The sequence below is a fragment of the Typopeltis vanoorti genome, chromosome 16 (genome assembly GCF_054136105.1).
Source record: "Typopeltis vanoorti isolate ZY-2024b chromosome 16, IOZ_Tvanoo_1.0, whole genome shotgun sequence".
NCBI lineage: Eukaryota > Metazoa > Arthropoda > Arachnida > Uropygi > Thelyphonidae > Typopeltis > Typopeltis vanoorti.
This window is the reverse complement of record NC_143564.1, coordinates 24319596-24332145: the sequence shown is the minus strand read 5'-3', so window position 1 is coordinate 24332145 and position 12550 is coordinate 24319596. Positions and strand designations below refer to the sequence as shown.

Sequence of the window (12550 nt, the reverse complement as noted above, 5' to 3'; positions counted from 1 at the left end):
TTTTATTCCATTTCATTTTTAAACGTATTTCGCAAAAATAGAGACACTATAAATAACGTTCCACGTATTTCAATAAGGAGCGGTTTTTAGCAGAATAAATGGTGTGTCAAAAATTCCCCGCTGCTTCGGTCCCCCTTTTCCTTGCCCCCTCCAACTCGCCGCTCTCTCGGGGTTGTTTTTATGCTGCTCTGCGGCAAAGAGCTACGCGTATAACTCGACTGCCTCCGGCTATTCCCTCAGGCTAGAGGCGAGACGTCACCTGTCAGAAAAATCTGACTACTGATTTCTCGTGCCTCCTAGCGTTCTATCCCACGAGTACCCGTTGTCATCACCACCTTAACAGCAATGTCCCCCGTCCGAGTCACCTCCTTTCTGAAGTAACCAATCATAAGAGACTGCGTTACCATTTGCGATCATAGTCTGAAGGTGATTGTGTCTTTATACTGCCCCCTGGCGGACTTGTTTCCATCAAACTAGTGATAAGAACTTATGAAAACTTGATTTCCGATCCAGATAAATTCAACACATATTTAGAGGGACTTTTAAAGGGGCCTGGTAAAGTGAACTTCGCATTTTAAAGGGCACATGACATCTCAAGTAAAAAAAAAAAAAAAAAAGGGAAAGAGAGACTGTAGGGAAAAAAATATTCGTTCTCCACGAGATTTGTTCGGTTTTCGGCTACGCAATTTCAGAAGAGGAATGAAAATAAAATGCGAATAGTTTATTGATTTCTAACCCACGGCGAAAGGCAAGATTTCTGGCCCTTTTAAAATACCCAATAATTGAAGGTTTTTTTTTTTTTTCGTTTATTAAACTAGATCTCACCAGTAATTATGGCACGTACTAACATAAATGAACCCAGAGAAATTAATGAACTATTTATAAAATTGGTTCAGTTAATGATATATCCTTTTGCGTCATTTATTACTTCAACGTTTGTTTTTCTTGAGGTAAAAATGTTTGCATTCAGACGTGCATGAAAAATGCATAAAAAATGACTTAAAAAAATCAAACTGGGAATTTTCATTCTTAGTTTGATAGCCGATTTCAGCATTAGATGTAAATCTATTGATCGTCAGCTGTTATATATTAATAGGTTTATCATCAAGGTTTGAGTGATCGTTTTTTTTTTTTTTTCTACTTTCTGAAGAAGATCCTGTGGCACTACTACACACTTTGTAATGGACAAATTTAAAGTTTAGATGGGAAGAACAAAATTAGAATTTCGCAATGGCTGGATATTTCGCAAACATAAATACACTGAGTGCGGCATAAAGAATATTTTTGCGATATACAATCAAATATGGCAGTTCAAGAAAGAAAATAGAAGTTACAGCGTCTTAAGATGTGTGAGAATCAGAGGAGGTTAGAATAGGCAGAAGACCAAAAAACACATGGTCTCTTAAAAAATATTTGATTATATTATCACACATGCGAAGAAATTATAATCGCTATATATAGAAATGAAGAATATGATATATATGCGCGTGTCTCTCCTGGACCTAACGGGTGGTGGGGTAGCAATGCTACTTTGATTGTAGAACAAAGTAGTTTCCCGTTGCCTTCCTTGTCCAATAGTATCAACGCAATCATCTATTGGACAAGAAAGATATGCATTTCAAGGTGCCAGTTTGCCTGCTTTGAAGGACGAAAAACCTCCCTCAATTTTGTTCTTTTTATTGCATGTTTATGAGACTTTTTTTTGGCATCAATTGATACACATCAATAGATATCATATAATCAAACAACAAAAAATCTTATGGTTTGTTAAAAATATTAAAAAAAAAGGCTAATACACCATATGAGCTAAGTATCAACTTTAGAAATATAGACCAATGTATGTATCGAGATTGACCAAATTTTCTCTCTTAATGAAAAGCAAAATGTCTGCAGTACTGAAAGCAGCACATAAGCACCACCCGAGAGCTAGGCTACGAGAGGACATTCACAGTAGTTTACTAGTGGTTTTACTCGACACTTTTCTGGTTGTTGATGTTTTTATTCTAGATGTCATATTTATTTGTGACTGAAATATTCATAGCTAGTAGGAAATTAACTTTTTTTTTGGTTTAGTTTGTTGTGGTGGTTTGTGTGTATAGGTAAATTTAGGTAGTTTGCCTATGAAAGTAACTTCAATTACAGTGGTCCTTCGACAAAAAAAAAAAAAAAAAAAAAAAAAAAAAATTATCTAGAAGAAAAAGCATTCCTCACCAATTCAATATGCTGTCACGTGTTTTTGTCAAGTGGTATTGACAATTCCAGTGTTTCTTTTTTATTATTATTTCAGTAGTATTTCAACGCGGTTGTGGAATTATCACACCAAACAGGTTCTTCGGTGCAATACGATGCATTACAACGGACAAAAATCTGCTATGATAATATCTGAAGGAAAGGTCTGTGTAGAACAACGCTCAATAAGGCAAGCACTCTTTGCTTCCTCATCAATTTCTCAATCTTGCTATAGAGGTTTGTCACAGCTGAACTCGAGGAAATTTTTCTAAGCGACATTCGCATATTCTGGTTTATATAAGTCGTATTAAAATTCTTTATCATGCTATGGTGTTTAATTACCATTCTAGTTTAGCGTTTTTTTATCGACTATAGGTGGCTACGCATTTTTTTTTTATTATTTTATATCATGATGAAATAGTGATCTCGCCAGTCTTTTGAAAAGATATCTCCTATAATTCCCAAAATATTCTTATAATATTTTTTTATTACGCCATATAGCATTTTTTTTCTGTAAAAGTGTTAGAAGCTGCTATCTTAATTTAAACGACTATTAATATTGACAGCATTCCTCCTGTTGTACAACACTAACACATGACAAAAAATAGAGAAACATAAAAGCCTTGATTTTTGAATTTAAGAAAAAAAAAAAAAAGTACCTATGATTAAAGCCATAGTTATGAACGTACTTACATGAAAGCTGGTGATGACCTCAGTGGACCAACATATACTGAACTCGGAAACCCCGATGTAATGCGAACGCCACTACCATCTGTAACAACGAATTTAAAAAAAAAAATCAAAAGTGCAGAATAAACAAAATTGAAAATTTTGTGTATTTAAAAATCTGATTTAGTGATATTATATTTTAATCAGAGTTCTCAGTAACTTTCTGAAGATAAATCCTCCCTTATTGCTACTGATGATCATATTTAATTACCGAACACGATGTCGCTTTCGAGCTGGGTTGGTTTACCACATCTCAAAGATCATCTTTTAATCCGATAAAATGCAATTTATTTTGGAAAGAACAATAAAAAAAAAAAAAATCCGAGGAAAAGTTTTCCTAATAAATGGGTTTCAATCAGTAAAATAATCATTAGAAATAAAATTTAACGCAAGTAATGCTGAAAAAAAAATAGGTTTTGTTTTTTTTTAGCATCATATCAAGCAGCCGCAGAAATTCTCTGTTATTTATACTTCGTGTGGGCGACAGGGCGTCCATTTTTAAATACATGTCTGCACAGAGATATAATTGTAAGCAGTACTTGAATCGTTGGATCTGCACAGGAGAAAAAGTCACGACTGGCCACAAATAAATATTTTTCAAACACATTATTCATTCTCGTATAGTAGGAGTACATAATTAATAGTCCGTACCTTCTAGGCGCCACGGTTGGCTGCTCACCGTTATCATCCAGGCTGACCCTACGAAGGCACGCCGAACCAACCTCCATTACAGAAAATTACTAAACGCAAATCATGTAGATTTAGGCAGCTGCATCAGTGATTACGGAATCATCTTCACATAGACCAATCCCCCAAAACATCCCCAGGTTGTCTAGACTAAAAATTTCTAGTTTCGACAGACTTCGCACAATAAAGTTCGTCTACTGCGTCTGTTGATGGGACATTCATATTTCTAGAACAGTTTCGCAATACTTCAAAGTTAATGACGGGTGAGTTTCGTCGCACCTTGAAGGCCACAAGATATATTTCAGTGAATATAATCAAAATTACCGTTTGTATTGAATTCAGTTAAATAAATACGCGAGTTAAAAGGACTTGAAGTACTGCGTAAATCATAGATTTTAACAAATGGAAAGAAACAAGAAAAGTTAACTGGACCGTTGATATCTATTTTATTAACTTTATGTAAAACATTTTGGCGGGGAAGAACACTTTGATAACACCTTTTTTATAATCGTTTTCTGCAATATTTTTCGAAAAAATGCTGCAAACATAAAAATTGTAATAGGGAATGCGTCAAAATTTCAAAAGTGTATCTGCATGAGCATATAAGTTCTACAAGCTCAGAGGCAATATTGAGGCATCAAGAAATACGTCATTCTAACAGGTACAAGAAGTTGCAGAACCAAAAGTACATTAGTTCCTTGCATGGGCAAGATATTAAGAGGGAACATGTACGTTTTCTTAAACACTGGAGTTCACAATCTTTGCTGTTCCCAGAGGACAACAGTAAATGAAAAAGGGAAAATTAGTTCAGTGAGTCTAACATTGATTAAAACAGGAAGTTGTTTGTATTTTCATAGGTCCAACAAGGAAAATGCAAGGTTTAAGACTGAAAAGAAATGCCTGACAGAAAGTGGGAAAGAATGAGCACTGTGAAAGTGGGATCATCAATTAACTTGAACACCTGCTTCCGGATAGCATCAAGAATGTTATGAAAAATGTTGGCACACTGCTCCCAAATGTGAGAACAGTATTCTGGGGTTGGTTGGGTGCGGGATTTATAGTGACCGAAGTTCTAAGAGTAAGAAGTGGTGTCGCGATCAAAAAAAAAAAAAGTATAAATCACATGAAGTTAAGGAACCAGAAATTTCTAGTTTTTTGCCTCAGTTAATATGCTTACATTATTTACATGGAATATTTTAAAGCAGAGCCTGAGAACCAGTATATTAAAAACATTTTGGGCTTCGTAAAATGATTTTATCCTTTCAAAACATACTCATATATAAATGAGCACGAGGTAACCCTTATATAACCTCAGCCATCTTTTCCATGTAGTTCTTTTTATATTTCTTCGATAAAAAAAGCATTAATTTATTTATTTAGATAATTAAGTGCCTGTTCAAATCAATTTTACGCTTAGCGACCAAGAACACGAGTTAAAAACACTATATGAAATAGATACAGGTGATGAGGACCTGTACAACTTAATTGCATAGTATTGAATAAAGTTTTGAGTAATCCACAATATTTAAAATAAAAATAAATTATCAAAATATCCTTATTCCAATTCAAGTAATACCTGATCAAGTTCTTAAACTGGTAAATTGGTGTTATTTTTATTAATACGATTTTTAAAAAACCGAAGCTGTGAGAGAGAGAGAGAAAATGTTTGAGCCTCGAGTCTACAAATTCTCAATTCTGCTGAAATAAGCATAATTTTGATTTAAAAATTCACTATCAGGTGAAACGATGGACAGTCTAAGGGAGGGAGAGAGAGAGAGAGAGAGAGAGAGAGAGAGAGAGAGAGAGAGGTACAGGCATTGCTCTTGTAGAATTCCGAATATCTTTTAATAGTTAGAATGTGCATTAATTTATTTCGAGACAATCAGAGTAGTGGTTTACGTATTGTCCCAACTCACTCTACAACAGGCTCTATCCAGGAGAAGGATATTGTTTTTAAACACTTATATTTAAGAATTTTAAAGAAAAAATCTGCTTGGCTTGCTTTCTATGACGTTTAATTCTATAATAGTTTACAATTTTAACCAGTTCTACAGCAGTTCCAATATTATCAGAATATAAGTTTATTGTAATTATGTGAAAATGTATTTAATGGGAAAGAAGAAGGCAATGAATATGTCTAAGATAAAGGGTGGATGGAAAACCCAAGGCATGTGTCAAAAGTGAACAAAAATCCTAATTTTGAATTGGTACCACTTCTTTTTAATGCTAATGCAACTAATCATATTTAATAAAATACGGAAAAAAAATATAGGTGGGGGATTAATTTTCTCACCCTCTGTGAAAGCATCGCTTCTCATGGAGTCCTAAATGGATTGAAAAAGTTCGCCTTATATCTAGAGTAGGGTTTCTGGATTATGTAAAAACAATAAATATAAATATAACAAATATATAAAAACAATAAAAAAATAGGGGAAAAAATCCTTAGCCCACCCATGGTACGAATGCACTATAGGTTTATAGCCGTTTGTGGGTGGACTAGTCTGCGCAGTGTATTCTTTAGAGATGAGTAGCCCTATGTTTGCATTATGTGGAAGCAAGACTCGTATCTCTAAAGATGGTTTAGCGGACATCTGTCCCTCCCCCCCCCATCAAAAGTGGGACAATTACTCACCACACTCAGCAGCTGATTGCACTTCTCTTACTTCATAATAACCAAAATGAAGAAGAAACATTCCGAACACAAATTTCTGCATTAAATATTAAAAATAATTAGTACAATCAAACGTAATTTAAAATTTAAAATTAAATCGAGTCTCCATCCTCGCTTATAGGCTTTCTAACTGGGTTTTAGAAATCAATTATAGCTTAATATGGGCAATTAAAAATGCTTGTAATACGCATCTAACATATCAATTAGTATTTTTCTTGGCTTATTCATTAAACGGAATAAACAGCTACCCGGGAGAGTTGAATCACACGTTCTAAATACAGACTCATATCAAGTTCGTGAAACCACTGATAGATGGTTACAACATTGTCGAATCAATGGAATCTGAATTGTTGTTTAAAAGCATGAATACTATTTTATCATTAATGCAGTGCTATCAACAAGACTATGATAATGTTAATCCACACGTGCAGTCTGTACAGTGGAGGTCATACATGAAGAATCTATGATTTCGCGTGAGTGTCAGCACACGCCCAAAGCCAAAGAGATGTAAATCTACAATAATAACAACAAAAGATAGCGATGCGTATCGCCTCTAGTAATTCTTAAAATTGGTTGTATGGCTGTTGATTATATATTACTGGTTATATTTATAGAGCATGCATATTTGAAAGAGAGGTAAACGTTTAAATTATATTAGAAGTATTTCTGAATTTCACTATTTTCTATCCTATTCGACGATTTTATCCCTTTTTTGTGCAGTCATTGTGTGATAGGAGGGATTAATAACTGTCGTTTTGATTTGAATTTCTTAGAAGTAGAAAACAAAGCAACAAAGTCAAACATCTTGATATAAAACGAGTAATTTTCATTGCCAAAAGTAACAATGTTTATATCAAACCTCACAAATCTGGTCTTGCATAAATATGGAATCGAAAATGCTAATCACAAGATCCAATGGCAAAACGCCAAGTTACTACATAGATCCACACATATAAACATGAAGGATTATATAAAGAAAGTGCTGAAGCCTTACTTCATGGATCTAATCTTAATAGAAATGACTGCCACTATTCCAAAAGTGTGGAAAATTGTTTATCCTCAATTGTATTCAATAATTTATCTGCTATATTTTAATTTAAGTAATTTTAATTTCAGTCCAGTAGTTTTAATTGCAGTACAGTAGTAGAACTGCATACATAGAGGGATTCCAATTTAAGCATGCGCACTACTTTTTTTTAAACTCAATTCCTATTGTTGTTCGTTAGTTGTACTGATAACGTCTTATGATACATAAGACTAAATATTTACATAATAAAAAAAGTTATTTACTGCGGCATACGTGTTATTCTATAGTTATGGATACCACCGCAGGTTTCACCATAAAAAAAGTTTATATTATAGAATTAAAATTCACACATCCTCTTCTGTATGTCTATCAGTATAGATATTATTTGCAGTTAAACTTAAGGGAAAACTGATATACTGTCATATAAATAAATCAGGTTAGCATGGGGGGGGGGGGGGGAATTACTTTGCATGCTTACATTTGGAAAGTAGGATAAGATTTGTTTACAGTAAATGAACAAAAAACGTTCTGTTCAAAAAAAGGGGAAGGGGGTGCTTTAAGGTTGATCTGCACCATGGGGCCAGTGCAAGGAGATCCCAAACATGCATTATCAGGTGAAGCTATCAATAAACATCACAGCGAAGGAAAAGAAGAATTCCCAGCCTAAGACGTCTCAATCCCAATCAGAGAAGTGACCTCGGCAGGAGTGGAACACCTACCCTCGCTACCAGGGGAGAAAACAAATCTCGTCAACCGGCGCAAGTTTTATGGCGTCTTGTAAATGATATGGCCATCTTTCCGTAACCTGTAGGTCGCGACCTCTGCGTTGAATCCCCATTAGGCTTTATGAAACGTGGACATAATGAAGAAGTCTGAGTGTGTAGCCGCGGTCCCATGCAGTCATCTATCTGGGCAGTTACTGCGTGCCTTGGCACCACCCCGTGCTGTGAAAGGTTACTGGACACTCACTCCCTGTAATGGCGTGGCATATACGATTGATGACCAGCGGTTGCAAGGTTACCGTTTGAGAGAGAGAGTTGGAGGTTGGAGTAAAAAGCCATTGCGACAGCTGTGGTGTTGTAAAGACGTGATTTAATTAGGAGATTAACATTCCTCAAGCAATCCCCCCTTATTTCAGGCCTCTGCAGCTTGAACAACTTCCTCCTCTTGTGTAAACATACAAATGGTTCGGCCTCCATTCAAACAGTTTACATCACGTCCAAGTTTCTATTTTGTCATTTCAAATCTTTCGACGTGTCATTTTCACTATTAGAACTAGGCCCCTCTAGCGTTATTTCAATGAATTTATTTGTTGTCATATTTTTTTATACAAAAATTCACACTAAATACGAATACATCAGTGATAACAAAACTTGAAATGATTAAAAACTGATACATTAAGATATGCATTATTGTAGCCCACTGGGAGAGATGTTAGATATAAAAATGTGCTAAAAATGCTTCTCTAAATTCAAGTGAGTATCGGGTATTTAAAAAAAACTGATAAATTAGGCATATTAAGAGGAAAAAAAAAAACAAACTTTAAAAAAAAAAAAAATTAGATGCAGAGATAGAGAGAGAGAGGTCAATGTACCCCTCCTCCTACTCTGGCACACTTCTGAATTTTACAGCCCACCGCTCCCGTCCCGGGGGTATTCGGGTAGGTCCGTAGTATAGTGGTGGTACATCAATAGACACTTCCGTAGTGAAAGAAGTCCTTCGGTGTTACATAATAGCATTGTGTGTGACGAATAACGGAACACTTTCTTCAAATAAGAAATACTCGTGAATGACAAAGCATTGCGAACGTGGAGGCAGAGTGTAGTAGCAGAGAATGGAGGGATGAGAATGTATTCGGTATCCCAAACGGTGCTTACCGACTGTGAAGATGGTCTAAAAACACCCGAAACTCAATTTAAACAGCAGATAATTACACACACACACACACACTCTTCTTTGGTTAATAAATGCTAAATTCATAAATTTATCAATGCGGCGTAAAACTTTATGCTTTGTCGCCAACACACACTTTTTTTTTTTTTTTTGTAACGAGTGTTATCAGAACATCAGATGACAGAGTTGGTTGCAAACTTCCATTGGAAGTGTGTTGGCGACAAAGGATCTTGTTTATCAATTGCAATTCATTCTTAGGCATTACTCAATGAAACAGTTGCATGCCTTTGCTTCTTTATTATCGCATATGTAGGCTCAGGCTCCAAGGCTCAAGATTAACACCAAGGAGGTTTCTAGAGATGATTAAATCAATGGAGCAATCCATTGATTTATGATTTATTGATTGCCTTCTCAGGGTACAATTTCTCGCATGTGTTTCAAGCCATACCATGTGTTCATGTGTTTTGTCCAACCAACCACTGTCAGTCGAACATACTGCGAATGTGTTGGTCTTCAGAAAGGCTATTCGATAACAGTGTCTTTGGGATTGATTATGTCTACTTGACTGGTTCTGAACTTTTTTTAACCCACTGTAACGGAGTTCCATGTACATAACAAGGTCACAAAAGTGATTAACTTTGAAGTAATACCGTACCCCAGGGTCGGTAACCTCTAAGAACAATCTAATTATGTTAGCACTTGAACTAACTAATAATAAAGTATTTGGATAAGAATAAATCTGGAAACCAATGGTTAACATCTCTACTACCTAATTAACAAGACAAACTTCATACTCAATTCCTCTCATATTATTCCTTATAGACTGGCAATTTCTACCAGTTCCTGAGTTGGTCTCCGAGTCGGTGTTTCCCCATGTCTTTTACACTGAAAATTTCTATAGGAAAAACCCAATGTCACCATACTCAGTGATTGTTTTAATAATACTTCATACAGGAGCCAATTACTATTTACAAATATAACAGGACACATGATTGAGCTATAATTATATTCCATTATAAGTACAATTTGATCTAGTGATGGGGTAACCCGAAAATAACACAACACACATGGATGCTGCGTCTGGAAAGGGAAAGACAGAATTAGAAGCAATCCTAGGCTGTGCTACGCTAATATTAAAATATTTAATTAGCTGTTGATTATGTACAGATTATAATTATTCATGAATCCATCCTTAAGGGTAAAGTAATGGAGTGAAATGAGCGTTAGCACTATACTAAACCCATGTCGTTTAATGTAAGAATTTGTGTGAAAATGTGAATGGGATTACAGCTAAGCATGCTTTCAGATTTAGTAAAATCACATCGACTAGCAAGACTGATTTATATAGAATAAATAAAAATAAAATATATTCGCAATGCAATTTATAAACGGAGTGTAATACGACTGAGGAATCGATAAACTTTGAGAGCTGTTGGGGAAACCAGAATAATGCCAGAAAGGCACGAAGTAGGCCATACCGTTTAGCACAGATTTTCAATTTACCTCTCTGGCTAACGTTTAGAAATGAGGAAGCATCTATGCACTGTGTATGTGTGTGTGTGTGTGCGCGCGCAGGGAGGGGGACACCAGGATAGGGAAAAAGCAATACGATGTATTTTAGATTTCCGAGAGATCCTAAATTTATTCAACTGTATACAGCACATAATAACTTTCTTCTGGAGATATAACATTGCTGAAAAAAAAAAAAAACGTATGAAAACATCTCAGGAATGCCCTGAAAAATGTACAACTTTTGGTTATTTCCTTGATATACCTGCATAGATGCTTCATATGCAATATGAGTTTTCGGCCTGATCTCTCTATTTATATACATATACTGTATATATAGTTCTATTTAGTAGTTTAAGGCGAAAGTGATGTCTCAAACTACCATGTATACTATTTTGAGACACGTTAAAACTAATTTATCTTTATAGGAAATAATGACGCAGCTAATGTTATTTATAATTCAGCACTATGTTTAAAATATTATCTAAAATTCCAAAAACAGAATATTCCACATCATAATAAGTGCAATTCTTTTATGACAAAGCTCTCAAAAGGATCTTAATTTATCACGTAATGAGCTCCAAAGGATGTAGTAGCCAATAATGTTAATATTTATCTTTATTGCCTTTTATAAAAATTTTAATCTATAAAAAAACATTAAACTGTTTAAAAAATATATTAGTTGACAGTTTTGTACGTAAGCACTGCAAAACCTGCGGAGAAGATTTAGTTGGTACATTTTTTCTTTAATTTTCTTTTATTTCTTCCCTTTAGTGCAGGAATAATTTAAATTAGACGCTAATTATTTAATTTTGATGAGACTTTGAGGAAGACTCGATTCCTTTTCTTCCTGCTATGAATTAACTTATAGGAATGTCGAGAATTTAAAAAAAAATAATTATTTTGTATAAATATTTAATTCCTATAAATGGTTGATTATTTAGAGATTTTTTTTTTTTTTTTTTTTTTAACATGGCTGCTCTTTTCAATATATTACTGGCTAGAATATCATGAGTTTTGTGACGATGCTGTTTGGCGTCACTGATTCTCTGGGGATATTCTGACAATAAACAGTGCTGAGGGCAATTCTAGTAACGATCGTTGCAACAGAACATTCCAATCTCTCTTTCTCAGGGGGGTAAAAGTTAAGCAGCAGCACTCTTTTTTTATTTATTGAATATAAAACCGACATGCAAATACAATTATGGTAAGAACCTTAATGGAAAATGCCAAAAATTCAATTATAATTCCTGAAATAAAAATATTATATGAGTCTAAAACCAAATAGACGTGACAAACATGTTTGTGAGTAGTTAAAATTGTGTGACTAAACGAAGATGAGAGGAATATCCTGTCTCGTATTTTCAGTTAAGGTCAATCCCATTGCAGGCCAGAGCTACTCACCTGTCAGCCAAGCGTCCTTAAAGTACTAACATCGAGTGGCCAGAGTGTGTCACTGCGCTGAAGACTCAAAACTGTGAATCAAAAATAAAGTAGATGAGATAACATTCTGTTTTTACCGTACAGTCCGAGTCAAAATAAATAAAAACAGAATGCATAAGTCGGCTATCAACCAACGTCCTCTTCAACACTGTAGTATGGAGATAGGGAAACGTTAACTTAAATATAAGGTGTGGCACTTTTAAAGTGAACCAGTCTATCTAAGAATCATATTTGAGCGTCTAGAATGTGTCCTCCCTTCTGTTACTTATAGATCGCCTTAGGATAAGCCTTTAGTTGTGGCGTCATTGTACAGCTGTTGATAACATCTCTTTAAAAACCATCGCAGTGATAATTATACGTAA

At 34.8% G+C, this 12550-nt stretch overlaps 1 protein-coding gene across 1 annotated transcript in view; it reads right to left on the bottom strand.

The window, feature by feature from the left end:
- LOC150097899 (uncharacterized) overlaps positions 1–12550 on the bottom strand; it is a 413970-nt gene that overhangs the window by 307940 nt on the left and 93480 nt on the right. The window contains exon 2 of the mRNA XM_090406626.1: positions 2923–3001. Coding sequence (XP_090262752.1) covers positions 2923–2924 — 2 coding nt within the window. The 5' untranslated portion in view covers positions 2925–3001. The remainder of the gene's footprint in view (positions 1–2922; positions 3002–12550) is intronic.